The sequence below is a fragment of the Artemia franciscana genome, chromosome 6 (genome assembly GCF_032884065.1).
Source record: "Artemia franciscana chromosome 6, ASM3288406v1, whole genome shotgun sequence".
In the NCBI taxonomy this organism is placed as follows: domain Eukaryota; kingdom Metazoa; phylum Arthropoda; class Branchiopoda; order Anostraca; family Artemiidae; genus Artemia; species Artemia franciscana.
The window spans coordinates 25,998,990-26,015,264 of record NC_088868.1 but is presented as its reverse complement, the minus strand read 5'-3'; the positions used below and the strand labels follow the sequence as shown (position 1 = coordinate 26,015,264).

Here is a 16,275-nt window from a genome sequence, read left to right as displayed (position 1 = left end):
TAGAAAAATTGGCAAACCTTCAACACATTTTCGGCAAGCAAATTCCAACAATCCCGGAGCAATGCTTTATTCGCGATAACGTCAACATCAGTGTATGTTAAAAATCCATGGAGGGCGCTTTGGCGCATTGAAATGCTTCTCTCGATTTTCCCTTGAAAGTGTTCAAACGAATTCGAGTCAACAAACAATGACCAGTCCTATATAGAAATTTAGTAGGCTTAGTTTACATTAATTTAACAAGAATACGCCTAGATTAATCGTCATCCCTTATTTTAACGGAAATTTTATACTTATTATTATCAGGATAATGAATGAGGATACTAGTCAGAATTCAGAATTGTAACACAATTGAGGATCCCCTACTTCTTTTTGTGCCTTTGTGATATTCTAGAGAAATTTTATAATTGTTTTCAGGATACATCAGGATATTAATCAGAATTCAAAATTTTAATGCAACTGAGGATTTTCTAATACTTTTTATGCTTTTGGGCTATTCTAGAGAAATTTTATAATCGTTATCAGGATGATGAGTCAGGATATATCAGGATGCTAGTCAAAACTTCAGAATTTTAATGCACTTGAAAATTTCCTACTTCTTTTTGAGCTATTCTAGAGAAATTTTATAATCGTTATCATAATAAATCAGGATACATCAGAATGTGAGTCACAATTTTAATGCAATTGAGGATTTTCTACTTCTTTTTGTGATTTTTTATGCTATTCTAGAGACTTTTTAATCGTTATCAGGATAATGAATCAGGGTATCAGAATAGTAGTCAGAATTCACAATTTTAATGCAATTGAGAATTTTCTACTTCTTTTCGTGATTTTGGGCTAATCTAGATAAATTTTATAATCGTTATCAGGATGACGAAAGTGGATATTAGTCAGAATAGAAATTAATGCATTTGATGATTTTCTACTTTTTTGTGGTTTTGTGCAAATTTAGAAGAATTTATAACCGTTATCAAGATAAGATAATATTTACTTGCAAAAGACTATCACAAGCTCTATAGAGCCGAATTCGCTTTATATGTCAAGTAAAAGCTAAAAAAAAAAAAAAAAAAAAAAAAAAAAAAATTCAAAACAATACATTAAGTCAAACACTTAAAATTAAAAGGAATTGAAAAAGCAAAATCATCAAATATAAAGGGCAAATCAGTAAACTTAACAATTAAATTACAAAACATTGCAGTAAACAAAAAAAGAATAAAAACGGCAATAGAGGAAAAGGGGAATTTGGCAATTACATAATCACGAATTATTATTAAGGTGTTTTAGAATATAGGGTATAAAACTTTTGCGAAACCTTTCTGTAACAGCATGGATCGGAGAGTAAGTCGGGATTGCTAAGGAGGCTGACCGGGGGAGTCGGAGTCTAATGGGATTGTGAAAATCAGGGAGTAAGTCCTCAGTACGAGGATTCGAAATGACTGATTTAGCGAAAAGCAGGCAAATTTTTTCCCTCCTTTCTTTTAAGGTGGTAATGCGCGCAGCTTTAAGGAGGAAGGAGTATGGAATTTTGCCTTCTTTGTAAATGATCCTGAGCGAACGCTTTTGGACCGATTCGATTTTGTCACTAAGTTCATTTGAAAGTTGCGAATGCCAGACCGGACAAGCATATTCCAATAACGGCCTGATAAAGGATAAGTAAGCACGGAGGGAATGTATCTTAGGACAATTAAATTTGTTTAGTAGCTTAAAAATGGATAGTGAAACATTTGCTTGTTTAACAATGTTGGAAACATGTGTGTCCCACTTAAGATCATTAGAAATTGTGACACCAAGAAGCTTAACATGTTTCACTAGCATTTCGCTTGGGATCGGATCGCAAAAAGCAGGAGTAGATTTCAAGAAGTTGATTGTCATTATCTGTGATTTAGTGGGATTTACTGTCATATTTAGATTCTTGGATTCATCCGAACATTGGATTCATCCGGGTCACTTTTAATATTCCTATGACATACTTCAAGGATCGACAAGTCATCAACATATTTCCATCTTTGGGGGAATTCCTTGCCAATTTCGTTATTCATGACAAGAAATAATAGTGGTCCCAATAAGATTCCTTGAGGTATTCCACAGTACCTAGGGAGAGGGTTAGAGCAGGTATTTTTGTATTTTACAACTTGTGATCTGTCTGAAAGAAACGATATAACAATATTTAATAATAGTGGGTCAATTTCAAAGTTATCATGTAGTAAACGAATTAGGATAGTGTGGTCAACTAAGTCAAAAGCTGTTTGGAAATCGACTAAAACCAGGTTTAGCCAAACATTTGGCTAAACCTCAAGATAATAAAGGTGGGATATTAGTCAGAATTCGGAATTTTAATGCAATTGAGGATTTTCTACTCCTTTTCGTGATTTTGTGCAACTGAGGAATTTCTACTTCTTTTCGGGATTTTGTGCTATTCTAGAGAAATTTTATAATCGTTATCAGGATAATGAATGTAGATATTAGTCAGGATTCAGAATTTTAATGCATTTGAGGATTATCTACTTTTTTGTGGTTTTGTGCTATTCTAGAGAAATTTATAATCGTTATCAGGATAATGAATGTGGATATTAGTCAGAATTCAGAATTTTGACGTACTTGAGGATCCCCTACTTGTTTTTGTGATTTTGTGCTATTCTAGAGAAATTTAGAACTACTTAAATTAATTTTTTTTTACTCTAATGAAAGCACAAGTCCGTGAATATGTTTTTTTGTAACCTTTATGTCCGTTTATGTTGCCTCTATAGTTTAAAACCATAATCAAGGCCAATTTAGAGAAAGCTAGCAAAATCCTTGCATTTTTTACCATTAGCAATCTTTCAATTTTTAGCCACTCCATGACTATAAGAAGAATAAAATAGGACAACCTAATGAACTAACAAACCCATAAAAAAAAAAAAAACTAGACTTGGGAAGAGAGATGTAATCTTATCATATCTTTCCTAATTTCATATCTTATTATTTAGATATCTTATCATCCTCTCATCATATTCATATTTAAATCTAAACTCTTCAAGATTTAACAAGTATATATCAGTCTTTATATAAGCATATATCAGACCAAAACTAGCAATCAAAAAATGATTGGTCCCCACCAAGCTACCCCTTAAAGTCACAGTTGGATGAAAATTCCAAGAGCTTCTTTGAGAACCGTTTTTTTTTTCTCTATCCGATTTTTTTGTCGTGTCTGACAAGGGACCAGAGACGGTGCATCTCCTGCTAAACTGCTAGAAAAAAAGGACTATTTTTTTCATATGCACCTCAAGAATACATCTATGCAAAGACTCCACCTGTAATTAAAGCGATAGACTTTTCCCACAGAAAAAAAAGTTCTGAGCAATGGCGGATAGGCTGCAAAAAGGCCATAATGCCCTCGCTTCTGTTCGTACATGGGCATAATCATCAGTGTTACTACAAATAGCCAGAGTTTTAGTCGTACGCTGTATGGTAAATGGTGGTAAATGTTTCGTTTTCAATGCTGGCAAATAAGAAAAAGAGACAACTAGCAGTTTGCACACATCTCTAATTGGCAGAGCAGGATTGATAACCAATCAGCCAAACTAATCAGAATGGACTGGGCGGTCTTATCAATAACTTGTAGAGCTTGGGTAAGGTAAGACATCCAAATAAACGACAGAAAACTAAAAGCCGGCACCTACTTTCCGAAAAAACTATTTAGTTTCTCTCGTTTTGTGCCAGAGATACGAGATATTCAGTAGTAATGAAACATATCGCTAGAAAGTGAGAATTTTATTTTTTTCGACTAAATAGAGCAGAATTTTTTTTGTAAGCACAGGAAAGAGCAGTCCCTAAAAAAGTTTTAGCATACCTTCTAGGAAAACGCCAAAAATCAGCTCAAAAGAAATGACACTTCGTCAATTTTTTAGCTTCGAGAGTTCTTTATTGTGCTGCCTACTGTGACTGAAAACCTTGCCGAAACAGGGGAAACAAAATTTCACTGTCTTTTCAATCCAATTTCATAGTCAAACCACAGATTCTCACAGCTTTCAATGATAACTAGTCCTCTGGGAGAATTCACTAATGGACCCCTTGTCTATGAGACGGCCAACCAATTTAAAGGCTCACAAAATAATTTTGAGGCATCGAATCCTCTTAAAGCTACTCAATTATATGGACAATAACGACTAGTGTGGTATTTCAAAGAAGAAGAATATTTACAAAAAAAGGGAAGTACAGCGATATCACATTTGAGATCATTCGACATACCAGGGCCACTAATCTCTGTATATCGTCAATAAACTCTGTATTGTCTTAATAAACTCCGCACTGGCCCAAGAAAACTCCGGATTGGCTCAATAAAATTCGCATTGACTCAATAAACTCCGCATTGGCTCAATAAATTCCGTATGCCACGACTAGTTTTAAATAAATTTTTGTACAAAACTTCGTTTTGATTTTGGATGACTGAATTTTATTCTACTCCAACCTTGTTTTGAGTTTAAACCTATTTGTTACCAGAATTTCGTTAATAATAAAATTTATTCACTAGATATACACATACATTGGAGACATTATAACCCAAATTAATGCTCCCTGTTTAATCTTGAAAGAGCACATGCCCAATAACGACAAATCATGATTTAAAACCATTAATACGCGGAATGTGTTTGTGTACAGTGTTGAGAGTATGTATCACAACTCATTGATGTCCTTCTTGATTTCCCCCAAGCCTAAATTCAAACACTTTGAGACGAGCCCTTTCAACAATAAACACTTAAATAAAAAAGTTAATTTACTTAAGGGAATCCGACTTTCTTAACAGAAGTAAAATAGCCCTTTTTTACATTTCCAGAAGAAGAAGAAGATGCCTTTTCCTTGAAGAAGAAGAAAAGTCACAAGACATAAGAGAATGTTACAACAATAATTAATGCTAAATATAATTACTGGAATAATTTTGCAGTCTTTCCAGAGAAACATGTGAGTCAATCATAGATAAACTTATAAGCAAAATCTGTGGGAAAAAAACATCCCCCAACCCACTTCTGTATGAACTAATACATGAGTATGACAATGACATTGAAAAGACAAAGTTATTTGCTACCCTTTTCTCAAAAAAGCTAACATCTAAAAATAAAAATATCACCACTCAAATCTTGAAAAATCCAATTTACCAGCCCCGACAAGGATCAGAGTATATAAGCCGCCCCTTCTCAATACATGAATAGAATGATGCAATACAACATATCAAGGCCAATGCTACAAGTAGCTATGATAATATACACCCTACGTGGATAAAGAATCTTACCCCTTTGTACAAACAGGAGCTCCTAAATTGCTATAACCATGCATGGCCACATCCTCATTCCCTAATATCTGGAAATGTTCATCTCTCCTACCAATTTTAAAGAAAAATAAACCTAAACATGTCCCTGAGTCATATAGACCTATAATGATTACTCCTGTGCTAGGAAAAGTAATGGAGAAAATGATTTACCATCGGCTGCTATGGTTTGTTGAGAAGAATACTCTGATACCTCATACTCAAACTGGCTTCAGGAAACACCACTCATCAACAAATGCTTTCATATTGTTAACAAATGCAATAAATGAATCCCTATAAAAAAATAATGTCCTAACTGCTGCATTCCTAGACTTTGAAGGAGCATATGATACTTGCAAATCTTGGACTACCCCCCAAACTTGCATCCTTCATCGAATCTTCCATAGAAAACCAAAGTTTCATTGTTTGTGTAGGTTCAGCCTCTTCACCCAAAGCTTCAATAGCAAAAGGCCTTCCACAGGGTGCAGTCCTGAGCTGCCTCCTCTTTTCACTATTTCTCTGGGACATGAACCTCACACATACCAATCTACAGTATGCTGATGATCTGGTATTATGGGCAACCGGCAACACCTTTGAGATTGCACATTTAAAGTTGCAAAATGCACTTTTCCAATTTGAAAAGTTTTCTCAGAAGTCAAATTTACCTATTGCACCCACAAAGTCCAAAATTATCCAAGTCCACCATTAGCGAAATAATTCTAATACAAGGCTAACACTTAATGGAATACTTATTCCAGAGAACAATCAAATTAATTATCTAGGCCTCATACTCGACCAAAAACTAAACTTCCACCTTCACATCACAAACACAATAAAAAAAAATGCTATCGAAAAATAAGAATAATAAAAAGACTACTAGCCACACCTTGGGGCTGTAATGAGAAAACACTACTCCAATTCTACAAATCACATACAAGACCCCATATTAATTATGGCCTCATAGTTTACGGTGCTTGTGTTAAGACCCATATGCAAAAAAATTGACACAACACAAAATGATATAATCCGTCTCATATTTGGTCTTAGGAAACTAACAAATACTAAGTTTCTGCTTACTGAGAGTGGACTATCACCAATAAATGAAAGAAGAAGATCTCTTCTAATTAATTACCCTACAAAAATTGAAGCCAATGATTCTCATAGCGTGCATAACTGGTTAAGAAATCCATCTATGTTTAGAGGCATTGCAAGTGAATATGCAAATACCAAGAAGAAGTTCCCAGTACCAGTAAAATCTATTGCACCCACACTCCCCCCCCCATGGAGTTGGTCAATCCCCATAATAAACACTAATTCCTCAAAGTGGACCAAAGAACTTACCCCTATTGCTTTTATACAGACAAAATTTGCCGAGCTCAATACTGTTGCATATAAAAACCATTTCCGAATTTTTGTTGATGGGTCCAAAATGAATGAGAAAGTGGCAAGCGGAGCGCTTATTCCAACCTATAATATTGCTTTAGGCAAGAGATTACACGATAATGTATCTGTAATGTCTGCCGAGTTAAATGCCATAATCATGGCACTAGAGTTCCTCATGGTTAACGAATATATGACTTTTAATTTTAAAAATATTATAATATATTCTGACTCTTTATCAAGCCTTGAGCTGCTTTCTTCAGCTTCTCAGTTTAAGATGGATATTGACACATTTCTTTGTCTTAGGATTATTGATAATCTCGCTTCAAGAGGTATTTTAACTCATTTCCAGTATATTCCAAGCCACTCGGGTATAATAGGTAACCATAAGGCAGATGAAATAGCAAAAAATACCTTAAATATTGACCAGCCAAGTGAGAGATGATCCCCATTAGAGATATTTACCGCTGGAGACTACCAGAGGTACTGATAAATAATCAGAATCCAACCCTATCACCTTTCCCCAGTGAGCACCTTTCCAAGATTTATCATAGAATTCAGTCAGGTTCAAATGGGCTAAATTTTCAGGCGTTTTCATATCAGCTCCCTAATTCAAGTGGCGAAGTTCCCTCTTCCCCTTTATAGGTCATGTAATCTTAAAAAATGAAACAATCGATCATTGCCTATTTGAATGTAATATGCTGACGTCTGCATAGTATACCCTGCAATGTAAAATGTTAGAATGCTTCATACACCACAAAAATTTCACTAAAAGCCAAGAGTCTTGCTGACCATACTTGCACACAGAACTCAATATATATTCTCTTATAATTCAACTCCTAGTATCAAAAGATTTACTGCAAGAAATCTGAGCAGATACAAGATAAATAAGAGAAACCAACTCCGTAGCTGATCTAGTCCATCTCACAGAGTGAGTCAAAAGGAAAAGGGCTGAATGGTCTCGACTGAAAAGCCCTGCCTGCTGAAAAAGAAGAAAAAGTTACCATAATAGGAAAGATGACTTGTATAAGGAGGGGGATTAGGGTAAAAAAGAAAAGATGGGATGTGATGTGCAAGAATTTGGATGGTGCTGTACACAATGGCATGGCATTTAAAAAAAACCATGTTTTACACCTTGAAAAATGTGAACAAAATTACTAATCCAACTCCCTAGCCCTACCCTAGCTAAAACCTTGGAAACGCTTCATCAACTATAAACCTACTTACAATGGCACTGAGAAATTCTCTCTCCAATTCGTTAATTTCACTAACATCCAATCCAGATGAGGCTGCCCACTCGTCATTGTACACCTCGTCTTCAACGCCTTCATCATTCATAAATTTTGATGCAACCATCTAAAAGAAAAAGGAACAAAATTAAACATAGAGATTAACCTGATTATCTTAAACAAGATAAACTTGCATATTCACTTTTGGTCAGAGAAAAAAACGCACGTGACAGCAGAAACTAACGCTGCCTCCAATCTTGAAATGGTATAACAGATAGATAAATAACAAATTATAGCCCTACAAATTTAAACTAGACTAAATCAACTGTCTTTGAATTAGGCCACTGTGCGCCGTATTTTAATTTAGATTCTATTAGACCCAGTGCTAATCTGAATTTTTTTTAATATATAATTTACTTTAAGTCTTTCAAGTTGTAATTTCTCTCTCTCTTTCTTTTTAATTTCTCTCCTGCTTTATTGTATTTTATACCGCCTCCAGTTCCTTTGAGTAAGGCTGAATATTGACTGTAAGTGTCATTAAGCAAGCTACAAGACAAAAAAGGACGTTATAACTCATAATGTAATTAAAACATCGAAGACTAATAAAAAAAAAAAAAGTTGCGAATTGAAACAAGGGTTTATGATTCAATACGACAAGTTTGTCAAAATCCACCCAACAGTCGAAGTATATGAGATACATAATAAAACATGCGAATCATGGTTAAAATCCAGATATATTTGGGAGCAGGGGCACATCCCCTACCCCTGTTATCGTTTCTGGTGAGAGACCAAGCTTTGCATCATGCTTCGTATAAGTTTTTGTTTAGGCAAACAATGGGGTAACTCTCAGGCTGTATTTTCAATTAACTATTGATTAAGAAAATGTTTTAACTATTTAACAGTAATAACCAATGAAATATGAAATACAATCCTGATGACCTACTTCGGGACCAACTTTACACACTTGTGACCCTGGTTTAGACTCGATGGTACTTCCCAAGTTTATAGTAGGCAGGAGGTCTATATGGGCCACTATGAACATGCGGGAAGTTGAAGTGCTCGATCATCCGGATTTAAAAAATGTGTTCTGAGCGTTAAACACTTTGCAGGTTTCTAGTCGAAAGGAATGCAGGGGGTAAAAGTTGACAGACTCATAAGAACTAAAACCCAAGGCCATTTAGACCCTCCATGGGGATTATGGCCATTGTTTGACGACCTATAGACCCAATTATCTTTTTAACACCCTAAGATCCCCCTGATTATTAATCAGTATTAAAAATTTTAAAACCAGCTTATGATGACCTTTACTTACTTACTTGTAATTATGGCGGAAGTCAGGCGTTTCCGCCTCGACCGGCATCCAGGATCCTTTAGACTTCTTTGGACCAGGTTTCATGATCTGCTGCCAATTGCTTGGCGAACGGGAGCCATTGGGCCAACCATATATGTCCAAGTTTCTTAAAGTCACCAATGGGATCCAAGTCAGACTTGATCAGGGTCCACCAATTCTTCTTTCGTCTTTCTTGATGTCTCTTCCAAGATTCACAGGGCTCAACTAGAGGGGCTCGATATGGCAGATATTCTGGTGTTCTCCGCAGGACGTGACCCAGGCATTCTAAGCGGCACTTTTTAACGGTGGTAGCGACATCTCTTCTGATCTTAAAGAGTTGGCGAATATTGGAGTTAGATATACGATCTTGCCGGTGAATTCTAACTTATTTGGCGTAAGCATCCATGTTCGAAGGCATCTAATGCTCTCTCGTGTTGAAGCTTCAAGGACCAAGTTTCGCATCCATAGAATAGGATGGTTTAGACCAGGGCCGTATAGATTCGACTTTTAACCGGAATACAGATTTGTCGGTGGTTCCAAAGGGGTTATCGAGTGGATGCGAAAGCAAACTGCGCCTTATGTATTCTTTGCTGGATGCCTGGATTTTTCGAGTGGATGCGAAAGCAAACTGCGCCTTATGTATTTTTTGCTGGATGTCTAAGTCTGAAGAGCCATCAGTGCAAAGTATGGAGCCTAGGTAGGTAAAGCACTCAACCCTTTCTAGCTGGGTAAGTTTACACTCAAAGATATTTGGGTCGGATGATTCATGGTCATGAATTTAGTTTTCTCTGCGCTTACTTAAAGTCCAATCAGATTTGAACATTCGACAATATCATATAGCATCTTTTGAGCATGTTCAGGGTCAGAGAGGAGATCGACATCAGCGTAATTAAAGTCGGACAAGGACATATTTTTTTCCAATTTGGGCACTATTGTGTTGCATTAGGGCATTTTATGATGACTTTTAGTTTTTCTGGGTCTATTTCCTGAATAACAAAGTTTAAGAATTTGAATATAAGTGAAAAAAAAAACCTCATCTATATACCATCTTTATCAACTGATATCATAACTTCGAACCATAAATCGTCAAACCAGCACAATATCAGAAGGAATTCCCCTCAGATTGGCTCAAATATCCTTCAGGCTAAATTTTCTATATTTTCAGTTCATTTTAATTACAGAGTAGATTAAAAATGCGGCTTGAAAATCTGTTGTTTTTTTTTTTTATTGTTTTAACAATAAAATTCTAATCATAAACAGATACAATAATTAACAACTGGAAACTGAAGTTGGTTTAGAGAATGTCTATATTTACTAGTATCAAAGAAAAGAGGAAGCTAAGAAGGTCTATGAGGGAAATTATGTCACATAACTATTGTCTTCGAACCAGAGGGACCGCCTGGAAACGATTTAATACCAAGCTCTTATGGTATTTTCGAAATATCCCAAAGCCCCTCATTACTCCCTTTTAAAAAAATTTTTACTTACAACTCTTTCGGCAATCCGTGATAAATTTTGTTTAACGTTTAGTGTCGGTATTTTGGCGAATCCGCGGCTTCGCGAAATTCTCCCCCTGAACATCTTCCTTCGCACCAACGGCTCCCACGGCAATTAGGTGAACCGGTACCTAAAATTTTGCGGGTAACAGCAAAACATATGCATCACGCAAACATTTTTGTTCCCTCGTTTGTCGAAATTTTAATGCTACACTCACTCGTCAACAATTGTACATATATATTAGTCTTAGTTTTATTTTTCCTCGTTGATTTTTTCAATTTGAACTTGAATTTCATTTTAATTTTTTTTCAGAAAGTTGAATACTTAAACATCTTAGGTTTTAGTTTGACTCCGTTTGTGTTATGCCTAGTTAGCATATGAATTTGTACGACGATGGCTATGGCTGTCATTTTTATAAGTTTAGTGCTTTATCTTTTATTCTGACAGGAACTGTTCTTGATCGGCATGACCGTGTAATGCGTTTGACAACAAAGTCGTTTGAGTTTGAGTCTTTCCTTAGCATTAATTTAAAATAAGGGTATATTTTCTATTTATTTTACAAGGAATTTTGCTTGTGGGGGCATTTTTTTTATTTAATTTGTATTTGCTTAAGAAATCGTACTTGCAACTAAAAAAATATTAATACAGAAACCCAACAAATTTTTAATAATAATGACAATGACCAGCTATTTGATGTCACATCGGTAACATGGTCCTTTGTGACGAAAAATCATGACATTCATAATACATGGTAAAAGGAATCAGCTCCAAGACTAGCTATTCTATTCTTTTTTTTTTTTTTTTTTTTTTTTTTTTTTTTTTTTTTTTTTTTTTTATTTTCTTTTTTTTTATTACAGTAAGTTGGATTGAGCACAGAAGTCTTTTCAGATTTCCCCACAACTTATAAATAGACAAATAGTTTGTTATTTTCCTCGTCAATACAAAAAAAAAGATCCAGAAGAAAATTATTCTAAAAGCAGTAAGCCTAAGTCTAATATTGGCCGCGTTTTGGGTGTTAACAAACCAGATAAATTAATGGTAAGTTTGATGTTTAGCAAATTAACAAGATTTATTCGTGAGCCAATACAAGCGAGAGGTCAAGGTAATTGTGGGAGGAAATTCTTTAAATTGGGAGTCTCAGTAGTTCAATTAAATGGAGTAGAGTTGGGTGGAAGGCAGCTGATAGCTGACGATTTGATTATAACAGATATAACTTCCATATAAAAGATTCATTGGGTGATATATGTGGCTTAGGATATTCAATTAGGCCAAGAATCGTAATCAAGACTGTGAGATAGAATTAGAAATTGGGCAAAAATTAGAAACCACCCCCCTTCCCTCCTCCAAGAAAGGAGACTGATATAGGCGTTTATTCTACACTAGACAAAGTCAGATTAGACATCGTCTGACGAGAAAACACAGAAAGCTACAGGTTCCCGGACGACCGCGGTTAGGATTTGCCCCCAACCACGCGTACCACTCTCGGCCAAAGACAGAGAATCAAGAAATATACGCGAATTGTTGGTCGGCATGTGAAAAAGTTTAATAAAAATTCGCATTAAATCATTACTCTGTTTGGTAAACAAAAAAGCATAAGTAACCATAATAATAAAGAAAGCATACCACAGAAATGATAAATAATCTAGATGAAGAGATTTTGCTCAGGTACTCGGGATTTTTGAGAGTCAAACGTTCCAAATAGAGTATTGCCAGTATCAAGGAACAAGGTGAAATACACGCCTCCCTTGATATAGTCGCGGCCCTGTCTAAAGTTAGCTTCTCAATGGATTGTTTGGTACCAAGCTTGCGAAAGACATCAACAGTAAAATCTAAAATCATTATCACAAGTTTAAATAATTGATAATTCAAAAGACATTACGCACCATGGATATTCGGATATAATCCAAATGGAAATTAAATTTCAAATCATCAACTTTTTATGTCTTCTGATTTACTCCAAAAACCAAAAATACAATTTAAACACACATAAAAAGTGAAAAAAAAGACGCAGAAACGACTTCTTGGCATATTAATGATGAATAAAACAATAATGTAAGAAATAGAAAAGAACCACATTAAAGTAAACCAAATACAGATAAAACATAACTTTACAAACCTAGGCTCAATAAGCTAAGTGTATTCATAAATATATTAAAAAAAATTAAACACGTTTTGAAAATAGACTAAAAGGTAGATTTTTTTTCTCAAGTCCACAAATATAAGCAAAAACAAGAGCTAATAGCTCATATGGCACTTGTGACGAGGCAAGAAGAGCTAAGAGCCAAGAGATCATATGGCATGAGCTCTAACAAAATTCTATGAATCAATAGATGGATTTAAAAGGAAAATAAGAGGCTTAATGCCGGTCAGGATTTAAAATAAGAGATCTGAGCCACAATGTCCTTCTAAATATCAAAATTCATTAAGATCCGATCACCCACTCGTAAGTTATCAATACCTAATTCTTTTTAAATTCTTCCTCTCCCTTTAGCCCCCCAGATGGTCGAATCTGGGAAAACGATTTTATCAAGTCAATTTGTGCAACTCCCTGACACGCCTACCAATTTTCATCGTCCTAGCACGTCCAGAAGCACCAAACTCGCCAAATCACTGAATCCCTCCCCCCAACTCCCCCAAACAGAGCAAATCCAGTACGGTTCCGTCAATCACGTATCAAGGACATTTGCTTATTCTATCCCCCAAGCCTCATCCCGATTCCTCCACTCCGAGTGTTTTCCAAGGTTTCCCCCTCCAATGTCAAAGGATCTGGTCGGGATTTGAAATAAGAGCTCTGAGACATGAATTCCTTCTAAATATCAAATTTCATTAAGATACGATCACCTATTCGTAAGATAAAATACACCAATTTTCACGTTTTCCAAGAATTCCGGTTTCCCCCTCCAACTCCCCCCAATGTCACAGATTCTGGTTGGAATTTAAAATTGGAGCTTTAAAGCACAAGATCCTTCTAAATATCAACTTTCATTAAGATCTGGTCACCCTTTCGTAAGTTACAAATACCTCAAATTTCAAAATCACCCCCCCCCAACTCCACCAAAGAGAGAGGATCCGGTCCGGTTATGTCAGTCACGTATCTTAGACAGGTTTTTATTCTTCCCATCCAGTTTCATCCTGATCTCACCGCTTTAAGTATTTTCTAAGATTTCCAGTCCCCCCAAATGCCCCCCCCACAATTACGCTAGATCCGTTTGAGATTTAAAATGGGAGATCTGACTTACGAGGTCCTTCTAAATATGAAGTTTCATGAAGATCCGATCACTTCTTCGTAAGTTAAAAATACGTCATTTTTTCTAATTTTTCAAAATTACCCCCCCCCCCATAATAGGGAGGATCCATTCCATTTATGTAAATCACGTATCTAAGACTTCTGCTTGTTTTTCCCACCAAGTTTCATCCCGATCCCTCCAGTCCAAGCGTTTTCCATGATTTTAGGTTCCCCCACCCCAAACTCCCTCCAATGTCACCAGATCCGGTCGGGATTTAAAATAAGAGCTTTCAGACACGATATCCTTATAAATATCAAATTTCATTAAGGTCCGATTGCCTTTTCGTAAGATAAAAATACCCAAATTTTCACGTTTTCCAAGCATTCCGGTTTCCCCCTCTAACTCCCCCCAATGTCACAGGATCTGGTCGGAATTTAAAATTAGAGCTTTAAAGCACAAGATTCTTCTAAATATCAAATTTCATTAAGATCTGGTCACCCTTTCGTGAATTACAAATACCTCAATTTTCAAAATTACCCCCCCCCCCCAACTCCACCAAAGAGAGCAGATCCGGTCTGGTTATGTCAGTCACGTATCTTAGACAGGTTTTTATTCTTCCCATCCAGTTTCATCCTGATCTCACCGCTTTAAGTATTTGCTAAAATTTCTGGTCCCCCCAACTGCCCCCCCCCCAATTACGCTGGATCCGGTTGAGATTTAAAATAAGAGATCTGAGTTGCAAGGTACTTCCAAATATGAATTTTCATTAAAATCCGGTCACTCCTTCGGAAGTTAAAAATAAGTCATTTTTTCTAATTTTCCAGAATTACCCCCCCCCCCCCCCCCCAATAGAGCGGATCCGTTCCAATTATGTAAATAACGTATAGACTTCTGCTTATTTGTCCCACCAAGTTTCATCCCGATCCCTCCAATCTAAGCGTTTTCCATGATTTTAGGCTCCCCCACCCAAAACTCTCCCCAATGTCACCAGATCCGGTCGGGATTTAAAATAAGAGCTTTGAGACACGATATCCTTCTAAATATCAAATTTCATTGAGATCCGATCACCCGTTCGTAAGTTAAAAATACCTCATTTTTTCTAATTTTCAGAATTAACCCCCCTCCCCCAACTACCCCAAAGAGAGCAGATCCGTTCCGGTTATGTCAATCATGTATCTAGAACTTGTGCTTATTTTTCCCACCAAGTTTCATCCCGATCCCTCCACTCTAAGTGTTTTCCAAGTTTTAGGTTTTCCCCTCCCAACTCCCCCCCAATGTCACAAGATCCGGTTGGGATTTAACATAAGAGATCTGGGTTGCAAGGTACTTCCAAATATGAAGTTTCATTAAAATCAGATGACTCCTTCGTAAGTTAAAAATACGTAATTTTTTCTAATTTTTCAGAATTACCCCCCCCCCCCAATAGAGGGGATCCGTTCCAACTGTGTAAATAACGTATCTAAGACTTCTGCTTAATTGTCCCACCAAGTTTCATCCCGATCCCTCCAATCTAAGCGTTTTCCATGATTTTAGGTTCCCCCACCCCAAACTCCCCCCAATGTCACTAGATCCGGTCGGGATTTAAAATAAGAGCTTTGAGACACGATATCCTTCTAAATATCAAATTTCATTGAGATCCGATCACCCGTTCGTTAGTTAAAATACCTCATTTTTTCTAATTTTTCAGAATTAAATCAACTACTCCAACGAGAGCAGATCCGTTCCGGTTATGTCAATCATGTATCTAGGACTTGTGCTTATTTTTCCCACCAAGTTTCATCCCGATCCCTCCACTCTAAGTGTTTTCCAAGTTTTAGGTTTCCCCCTCCCAACCCCCCCCCCCAATGTCACAAGATCCGGTTGGGATTCAACATAAAAGATCTGAGTTGCAAGGTACTTCCAAATATGAAGTTTCATTAAAATCCGATCACTCCTTCGTAAGTTAAAAATACGTCATTTTTACTAATTTTTCAGAATTAACCCCCCCCCCCCAATAGAGCGGATCCGTTCCAATTATGTAGCGAAAATAAAACAGTTCAAAATAGGGATGATACCTTTTTATTGACAGTGAAATATAAATTATTTAACTGGATATTTCGAACACATATACAGTGTTCATCATCAGCAGTAAAACTGTTGATGATGAACACTGTATATGTGTTCGAAATATCCAATTAAATAATTTTATATTTCACTGTCAATAAAAAGGTATCATCCCTATTTTGAACTGTTGACTTTCGCCATGGAAAGGCAGTGTGGTCTTCGAAGTTATCTACCAATTATGTAAATAACGTATCTAAGACTTCTGCTTATTTGTCCCACCAAATTTCATCC

At 36.2% G+C, this 16,275-nt stretch overlaps 1 protein-coding gene across 1 annotated transcript in view; it reads right to left on the bottom strand.

Moving 5' to 3' along the window:
- Positions 1-16,275, bottom strand: part of LOC136028240 (protein CNPPD1-like) — a 43,726-nt gene that overhangs the window by 6,375 nt on the left and 21,076 nt on the right. The window contains exons 3-5 of the mRNA XM_065705969.1: positions 12,338-12,543; positions 7,886-8,014; positions 18-197 (exon numbers count right to left, since the gene is read on the bottom strand). Coding sequence (XP_065562041.1) covers positions 18-197; positions 7,886-8,014; positions 12,338-12,543 — 515 coding nt within the window. The remainder of the gene's footprint in view (positions 1-17; positions 198-7,885; positions 8,015-12,337; positions 12,544-16,275) is intronic.